Source organism: Drosophila suzukii, chromosome X (assembly GCF_043229965.1).
Source record: "Drosophila suzukii chromosome X, CBGP_Dsuzu_IsoJpt1.0, whole genome shotgun sequence".
NCBI lineage: Eukaryota > Metazoa > Arthropoda > Insecta > Diptera > Drosophilidae > Drosophila > Drosophila suzukii.
The window spans coordinates 26258508-26268141 of NC_092084.1; the positions used below are offsets into that span (position 1 = coordinate 26258508).

Sequence of the window (9634 nt, forward strand, 5' to 3'; positions counted from 1 at the left end):
ACACATACCTTAATTTTTTAGAATAACCAACTCCTCATTACCATATTTTGAAAGTAAATTGAGGAGTGGAGAAACACTAAAAATTCTTATTGATACCGGTTCAAATAAAAATTACATCCTACCTAAATTCATAAAAAATCCAGTAAAAAACATATCCTCATTCGATGCCATATCGGTTGGCGGAAAAATCAAAGTCACACACCATAAAATAGCAAACCTGTTCGACGACACCGATTCGAAAATCAAATTCTTTTTGTTACCAACATTAATTACATTTGATGCCGTATTGGGAAATGACAGTTTAAAAGAGTTAGGAGCAATAATCGATACCAACAATAAAACCATGTCATTAAAATCCGGCAGAGTCATAGCTATAAAAGAAGAAAAAATAGAAACAGTCAACCTAATTATTCCTCGGACAGACCATCTTAAAAAGACACAAAAAATAGAACTAAACCAACTCCTCCGAAAATACCCAAAACTCTTTGCTGAACCCGACGAAAAACTGACCTACACCACAAATGTGAAAGCTGAAATTCGTACAAGCACTGACACTCCAGTTTACTCAAAATTTTACCAATATCCTATGGCACTTAAAGACGAAATAGACCGACAGATAGAAGAACTTTTAGAAAACAATATAATACGACCCTCAAGATCACCTTACAACTCACCAGTCTGGATAGTTCCAAAAAAACCAGATAGTTCCAACATAAAACAAGGAAGAACGCTATAGTCGAGTACCTCGACTATCAGATACCCGTTACTCAAAGGGAAATGGAGATATGCAAGCAGCAAAGCGAAATTAAAATGCGCCACCTACCGGCGGTAGACAGACTTAAGCGTTATGGGCGTTAGAGTGGGCGTGGCAAATTTATTTTTGGATCAATCGATAGGTATTGACGACACCAATACATTTCAGTTAAAATTTTTTATCTAGCATGCAAATTGTGGGCGTCACAGGTTTTCGCGGTTTGTGGGCGTTTACGTGGGCGTGGCATTCTACTGAAACAAACTTGCGCTGCGTAAGAAGCTCAGGAATCTGTACGCCAAATCTCAATAGCCTAGCTCTCATAGTTTCCGAGATCTCAGCGTTCATCCGGACAGACAGACGGACAGACGGACATGGCTAGATCGACTCGGCTAGTGATCCTGATCAAGAATATAAATACTTGATGGGGTCGGACACGCTTCCTTCTGCCTGTTACATACTTTCCGACGAATCTAGTATACCCTTTTACTCTACGAGTAACGGGTATAAAAATAGCTATCACTACCATACTCTAACACACGAAATAATACAATCACTCACAGCACTTAGTACACTTACAATAGAACCAAAAAAACGTCAAACCAGATCAATAAATATGATCGGCTCAGCCTGGAAATACATCGCAGGTAGTCCAGATCATGAAGATTTAGTAATGATAGAAGAAAGTTTAAACAACCTAGCAATAAATAACAATGAGCAAATAATAATTAACAACCAACTTCAGGACAGAATTAATAACTTAACCACAATTTCGAACATGTTAGCAAACACTATTCAGAATGACAATCGTTTTAGTAATGAAATTGCATCAAATTTACAAAATCAAGTTAGGCTAATAAAAGAAGAAATAGGAAACATTAAATTCGCAATACAATGGGCCAAAATTAACGTAATAAATACCCTATTATTAAATGAATTCGAGTTAATTGAAATAAACAAGATATTCCAAAGAAATAATATCTCCTCCTTTTCCGTTGAAGAAATGTTAGAATTTGTTGATGTGTCTGTCTTACAAAATAAAACAACTGTTATTTACATGATCAAAATTCCCGAACTTGGACCATGCAACTACGAAAATTTTGTAATTAAACCTGTTATTAAGAACCAATCAGTAGTACATTTAGATATTAACGAAATTTTTGTATCAAACAATAAAATATTAGCCTTACCCAAAAATTGTAAAGCATCCAACCTCATACAAATTTGTAAGCAAGAAAACACAATAGACCTAAGAGAATCGAAATGTATTTCTAAATTAGTTCAGGGAAAGGAATCGCTGTGTGACTATAATAACTCGGACCACATAGAGCCAATATAAGAACTAGACGATGGCGTAATACTTCTCAACGACTTTGACGGAAATGTAATAGCAGACAACACTACTCGCAACCTAAAAGGCACCTTCGTAATTCATTTTTTCAACGATACCATAAATATAAACGGAAAGAACTACACAAATAAGGAAAAAACAATAACAAGATCTGAAATACCACGAATCCAGATAACACCAATAGAAGCCGAGCGTCTACAAATTCTGTGTTTAGAAGCCTTAAAAGCCCTACACATAAAAAATAAGAGACACCTACAAATATTAGAAAGCGATACGACCCTAAACCGAATCACAATTATCACTTTAGCATGTGTCATTGTTCTTGTTTTAATCACATTTAGAACCTGTTTCCAAAGAAAAGAAAAAGTAATTTTACAAGTTCAGCAAACACTTCCAAAAGTTCTAAATAACAAGACCAACACCATATCAACCACTTAAACAATAATACCTGAATTCAATAACATTCCATATTTCTAACTCCTCTTGAGGACAAGAAGGATTTTGAGGAGGTAGAGTTCACAACAGCAATATTTCCGCATATTTTTCTCCGAAAATATTGCAACTTTGTCAAGCACAAAGTTGCAGCCCAAGTTCAATAACATAAAGTTCAATAACATAAAGTTCAATAACATAAACACGAGCATCCGGTCAGCCGCAACTAAGTACGGAATACGAATTCTGCAGACCCTGCAGATTCTGCAACCAAGCTATTTTGTCAACGCTACCAACGCCGCTGCCAGCGCCGCTGCCGCCGAACCCAACGTCGCTGCCCAAACCCACAGCTTTAAATAGGGATCGCTATGTAGAGTAGAGTAGTTGCGATTTGTATCTCGAATAAATAAGACATCTTAATCCAATTTTTGAAGTTTTAATTATTTGGAAATTAACTTCTACACATATGTAGAAAACACAGATGCAACTGCGTAATTACAACACAGAATTCTAGCATAAAAAACGTAGCATCACTTAAAATACTCGGACTAACCATAAACAAGAAATACAACTGGAACTCACACATTGACACTCTCATACCATCACTCTCCAACAAACTTAACATCTTAAAATGCTTGGCCAGCCCCAAGTTTAACTGCAATACAAACACTCTACTAAACATCACAAAAGCCATACTTATATCTAAAATTGACTATGCACTTCATACATATGGGTACGCCCCAAAAAACATACTAAACAAATTAAAAACCACACTAAACGCAGCTCTTAGAGCAGTCCTAGGTGCGTTTCGCACAACACCAACATATAATTTACTTTACGAATCCAGCCTTCCAACCATCGAGCAACGGCGAGACCACCTCACAACCAAACTCTTTAAAAACCTCATTCGCTCTAAAGATACACCAATACACAAATTTATCAAACCAATAACCAGAAGAACCAGAGGTCCATCAACACTAGAACGAGCTATAGGAAATTGTCAACTTCTTAGCATACCCTTCCAACCAACAAAACTATACAAAACAAAACCGCCATGGCAACTACAAAAAAATTAAACAACACCTCGCTACACAACTACAAAAAAAACAACACCTCACCTGAAACATTCCAAAAACTTTTCAATGAAACAAAAGAAAACTACAAAAACCATACATTTATATACACGGACGGATCCCAACAAAATTCAAACACAGCCTTTGCTATAACCACCGAAACAGAAACACTGCACTACGGAAACCTGCCACCTTATTAATCAATCCTAACAGCAGAGATAATTGGAATCCTCGAAGCCATTAAAATTGCAATTAGTAGGAGAGGAAAATTTGTAATCTGCTCTGACTCCTTAAGAGCGATCGAAGCAATCCGCAGTCCACAAAACCTCAACAAATACCCAGCACACATCAGATCACAAATACAATCAAAACAACCTAAAATAAAACTTTTATGGACCCCAGGACACTCCAACATCAAAGGAAACGAACTCGCAGACAAAACGGCCAAAGAAGCAACGAAAATGCCACTTATATATACGAAAAACGAAAATATAAAAGACATAAACAAACTTCTAAAAAATCACCTAACGCAAGAAAAAGAAACCCTAATAAACAAATGCAACACATGGTACAAAAACATTAACACAAACAACACCCACATATCAACACTCTCTAACATAATTCAAGAAGAAATTACCAGAGTTGACCAAATCAAATTTATAAGACTCCGCCTTGGACATTCAATCATAACACACAAACACCTTTTCGATCCAAACACCTCTCGCAACTGCCCTCTCTGCCAATCAACTCCAGTTAAGATGGAACACATTTTAGATTCATGCCCAGCAATAGCCCAGGACAAGCAACGACTTTTTAAAAATCTCAAAGCCACCGACTACCTCATGCACCCAACAGCAGAAAATATAACTACTATCATAAATTTTCTAAAAAAAACAAACTTTTACAAATTAATCTAAAACCAAAATTTAAAATATTCTTAAATTAAGTTCACTTACTAAAAATTAGGTAGTCGAAGGCCCCGCAGCTAGTACTACAACCCCCTATGTTAGTTTTAGTTTTGTAAACTTTTCTAACATCTTTAATAAATAAATAAATAAATAAATATTACTGTTTAGAAAATATATTGCCTGGGCTATATCAGCTTATGATAAGAAAAAAATAAACAATAAAACTTAAGCTGTAGTTTTGAATTTTCAAGAAAAGTATACAATAACCATAAACTAACTATTTGTTTTAAAGGTATGAAATTATTCACTGTTCTTGGGGAGACCGATGTTGATCAAGGAGCAGCTTGTCCCCGAAAAGATGGCCGCACTTCAGGGACACAATGCGATGGGGGCCTTCGGAATCCCAGGGCGAGAGGCAAATCGAACAGCTGTTCTCCTCGTGGATCCTGCTCAGCTCATCTTTCACCCCTTGCATTTCCTGTTTCAAATCATCCCGCTGATTGGCCATAACACCGATCTCCAAGTTGAGGTGTGTCTCCTTGGCTTCGTTATCTTGCATTTCCTGTTGAAACGTCTGCAACAGGGCATTCCTCTCGTTGGCCAATTCCTCCGAAATGCGCCTGGTGTCCGTCAGCTGTATGTTGCACTGCCGCAGGGCAGCTTTAATCTCGTCCCGCCGCTTGACCATCGCCTGGGTTCTTCTTTGCTCGTGGCGAAGTTCAGCGATCAAATCAGCACGTTTCATCTTGGCGATTCTCCTATTTCGCGGGATCGCCTCCTCTTCCTCTCCTAAAAAATCCTCCATTGTTTTCTAGTTTTTTCTATGAGTAGCTATGAATACTTATTGTTTCAAACAAGTAGAGATGTCAAATGAAAGATTAATTACTCTCAGCGGGCTCTATCGAATTCTTAAAAATATATCAAGATACTTCGCAGGGTTGTTGATAATTTATCGAAATATCGATGTTTTTATATTAGGGGTATTTTTATATATTGATATTGTTTTTAATATTTTTGAGTTAGTCACATTAAATTCTTGTACAGTCACCAGACGACGATATTTTAGAAGATCCTTTTGGGACTTTGTGGGAGAGCACAAATAAATAAATAACACCAATACGATATTTTTAAAAATACTCCTCAATTTTAAAAAGGGAAGGAATTCAGTAAATTTAAGAAGTTTAATTTTGTGGACGTACATATACATTTTAACATTGTTATTATATTTTCAAATTGTTCTTTTCTAAACCAAAAAGCCCAGCTTGGCATCTCTATGAGCCACCTGCCTGACTGTTATTCCTGGCAAAAATGTGCAGCTTCCTCCACGTCGTATACGTAATGTGCGTTGTAAAATTAGCAAAAGCTCTCACAAGCCCAAAACGGAAGGAGTTAAGACGGAAAAGAGGATGGGAAAAATAAGCGGAAGCAGGGGCAGAGGGCATTTCATAAAAACTGCTAACTTCCTAAACTGATTGTCCCCTCGCCTGATGGAGAGAAAGCTTCAAGTTGAATAGAAAATGGCAGCTGCAAAAGTTCTCTTCCGTCGTTTGTTGTCACTGTATTGGATCAACCTCGAACTTCTTTAGTCCGGTCCTGATGCGAATATTCCGCCCACACTTCCTGCGTCTCCTTTCTGGAGCCGCCAGAAAGAATGTACCATACTTTCCAATGACACTCACGCACGTTCCGTACTGCGTCGTTAGGGTCTCGATGACGGCCATACGCCTCTTCTTCTTAAGTGAGTCCAAACATTTTAATATCTGGACTTCACCTGGGCTAGCAGCGCACTATAAACAGGGCAGCCGTTCGAGAGCATATAATATTCCGATTGAAAGCCCTTGTGTCGACAGTTTCCGCAGTCTACGACGTTCTTGCACTTTACCGCAATGTGGTTGTCCTGTCCGCACTGGCGGCAGACCAACTTGTCCTCCTCATATTTGCATCTAAGGCACGCATAAGTGCGAACCTGCGTACGGCATCGGTAGGAGAACCATTCGACCTCCAGCGTCACGTTTATCATGGCACCATTAGCAGATCACCAAGGCTAAACTCCAATCCTGATCATCATGGCGGTAATAATCTCCTCGTATCGGTTCATAGTAGTCTGAACACATCCCGCCGCGTAAGCGCTCGATATTTGATTTACCACCACCTTCATGTGGGTCGATCGGAAGTCTTCGAGCTCCGCAGCGATGGCATCATTTCCACTCTTCACCTTTTCCATGATGGAGACCGTCGGTTTGGCGGTGTTCATTACGCCCTCTGAAGCGCCCTCTTTCGCCACCTGGTGCACCATCCTTCGTTTTAGCAATTTTCGACGATGAGGGACGGCTCTCTGGTGGTACGTCCCAATTGTCATCTAAGATTTTTGACGCAATCTTAGCCCAATAATTGTCATCAAGGGCCATCATCTTAGATCTCAAATTATCTCGTTGCATACGCAGAAATCGACTTTAAAAACGGAGAAAAAATTAAACAGGTATGAAAGCGAAAACGATTTGAATCCGACTGTGCACGCAGCTCGCCGGAGTGCCACCGACGATGCTGAGTCGCTGGACTGGGGCTTGCTTCAGGCCAGTACAAGAAGCTTACTTTAACGACGAAGAAGCAAAACTGGCGGGACTTCGTGGGACGGCACAAGAATGATCCATGAGGGCACGCCTACCGGATATGCCGAGGCCGGAAAAAGACAGCCGATCTCGGATGTCTTCGATCAAACGGCGCGTTCCCCGTAACCTGGCACGACTGCGCACATGTGCTCCTCTGCAACTTCTTCCCTGATGCGGAGTCGAGTGTCCAAGATGACATACCGATTCTCGAGGTGGCAACCTGTGTCGCAAGGCTGAGAAGACTGCGATTTCCGGGTATGGATGGCATCACGGGCGGGATTGTCATGGAGGTATGGCGTGCCATCCCACAGCACCTGACGAAGCTGTACTCTCGGTGCATCTCGGAAGGATACTTTCCGGCCGAGTGGAAGCACCCGAGAGTGATACCGCTGGTAAAGGGGCCAGATAAAGACAGGAGCAATCCTGCCTCTTATCGTGGCATATGCCTTTTGCTAGTATTCGGAAAGGCGCTAGAAGGAATCATGGTGAATCGGCTGAAGGATGGGCTACCGGATGGCTGCAGATGGCAATTTACATTTGGATTCAGGCCTGGACGCTGCGTGGAGGATGCGTGGATGCACGCCAAAAACACCGTCGCCAACAGTCGTGAGAGGAGAGTCCTTGGAATCTTTGTCGACTTCAAGGGAGCCTTCGACAACGTGGAGTGCAGAGCGCGGTGCTGGATCGGCTTGTCGACGTAAGCTGTCGAGAAATAGACTTGTGGAAAAGCTACTCCTCCGCTGCCCGCAAGGGTCCGTCAGTGGTCCATTTATTTGGAACTTACTGGGATGTGCTGTTTCTGCGCTTGGAGCGTTTGCAGATGATCTTCTACTTTCCGTCGACGGAAATTCCCGTGCCGATCTGGAGCGGAAGGGAGAGCAGTTGATGGACATCGTGTGAGTGTGTCAACCAGCAAGACGGCAATAATGTTACTGAAAGGGCAGCTTTCACGCATGAGGAGACCGACGCTTCGGTTTGCTGGAGAAAGCCTGCCTTACGTCACCAAATGCCGGTACCTTTGGCATCTTAGTCGGCGAGCGGTTGAGTTTCCTCCCGCATATCTCTGCTCTCAGAGATCGGCTGGCTGGAGTTGCCGGAGGGATAGCGCGGGTGCTCCGAGTCGATTGGGGGCTTACAGCGGACTTACTCGCAGTGAAGTTCAAGCTGTGGAAGGATGTTCCCCTGAATGAGAGCGACTGGCTCTACGGACAGGACTTGTCCGTGTTGGATTGGAAAGCTAAGAAGGCTCTGCTAGACGAACGTCTGCTAAATAAGAGGCAACTCAGATGGGATCGCGCGTTTACAAGAGGAAAGATTTTGTCTTTACCCTGAAAGCCGGATTCTTGCAGACAGAACACGGGTCGATAAACGCATTTCTGCAAGTCAGTACTCGCAGCACCACGACCGCATGCGGCGATTTTTGTTTAAAGCAAGGAAGAACGCTATAGTCGAGTACCTCGACTATCAGATACTCGTTACTCAGCTAAATAGAGATATGCAAGTAGCAAAGCGAGATTAAAATGCGCCACCTACCGGCGGTATACAGATTTAAGCGTTATGGGCGTTAGAGTGGGCGTGGCAAATTTTTTTTGGGTCAATCGATAGGTATTGACGAGGCCAATACATTTCAGTTAAATTAGCATCAAAACTGTAGGAGCCACAGTTTTGGGCGGTTTGTGGGCGTTAGAGTGGGCGTGGTACTGTACTGAAACAAACTTGCGCTGCGCAGGAATCTTAGGAATCTGCGTGCCTAATCCCAGTATTGTAACTCTCATAGTTTCCGAGATCTCAGCGTTCATACGGACAGACGGACAGACGGACATGGCTAGATCGACTCGGCTAGTGATCCTGATCAAGAATATATATACTTTATGGGGTCGGAAACGCTTCCTTCTGCCTGTTACATACTTTCCGACGAATCTAGTATACCCTTTTACTCTACGAGTAACGGGTATAAAAATCATTTACATTCGCAGGAAAGGTTAGATAGGGAAATGGCAGATGTTCGTAGTGACCATGATGGTATTTAAAGCATAAGCCAACAAGAAATAGTGCAATTGATTTAACTACAATTCTAAAGAAGCATTATTTAAAAATAAAGCCATTTTATAAAGTTAAGTGCTCCAGTAAGCCCGATATAATGCAAATAAATGTGGGCTCTTATTTGCACATCGGCTTAACAAAGCAACTAAATAAAATAACTTTTTTAAAAGATATTTCGGATTGGTGATTCAAGCATTGGTGTAAATATTGACGGACGCCTGTTATTTAATAGTTCCTGTGGACAATTGTGGCCTATTTTAATTACATTAAATAATATTAAAAATTTCCCTGTTTTGTCAATAGTAGTTTTTATGGGGTATAAAAAACCCCTTGATTGTGATGAATTTTTTGATATATTTACTAGGGAGTTATCCGACATATTAAATAACGGGGTCACTATATAAAATGAAAAAGTTGTTGAAAAGTTTAGAGCAATTTTTTGTGATGCACTGGCAAGAGCTTACGTG

General features: G+C 40.9%; 1 protein-coding gene across 1 annotated transcript; it reads right to left on the minus strand.

Annotated features, from left to right (window-relative positions):
• Nucleotides 1–4819: 4819 nt before the first annotated feature.
• Nucleotides 4820–5320, minus strand: LOC118878224 (kinetochore protein Nuf2 homolog). Its single transcript, XM_065867719.2, has one exon. The coding sequence runs from the start codon at nucleotides 5318–5320 to the stop codon at nucleotides 4820–4822; it is 501 nt and encodes a 166-aa protein (XP_065723791.2).
• Between the last annotated feature and the right edge of the window lie 4314 nt (nucleotides 5321–9634).

Bases quoted from the DNA above. Each gene is read 5' to 3' on its own strand.
- LOC118878224 (XM_065867719.2), bottom strand. From the start codon at position 5,320: ATGGAGGATTTTTTAGGAGAGGAAGAGGAGGCGATCCCGCGAAATAGG.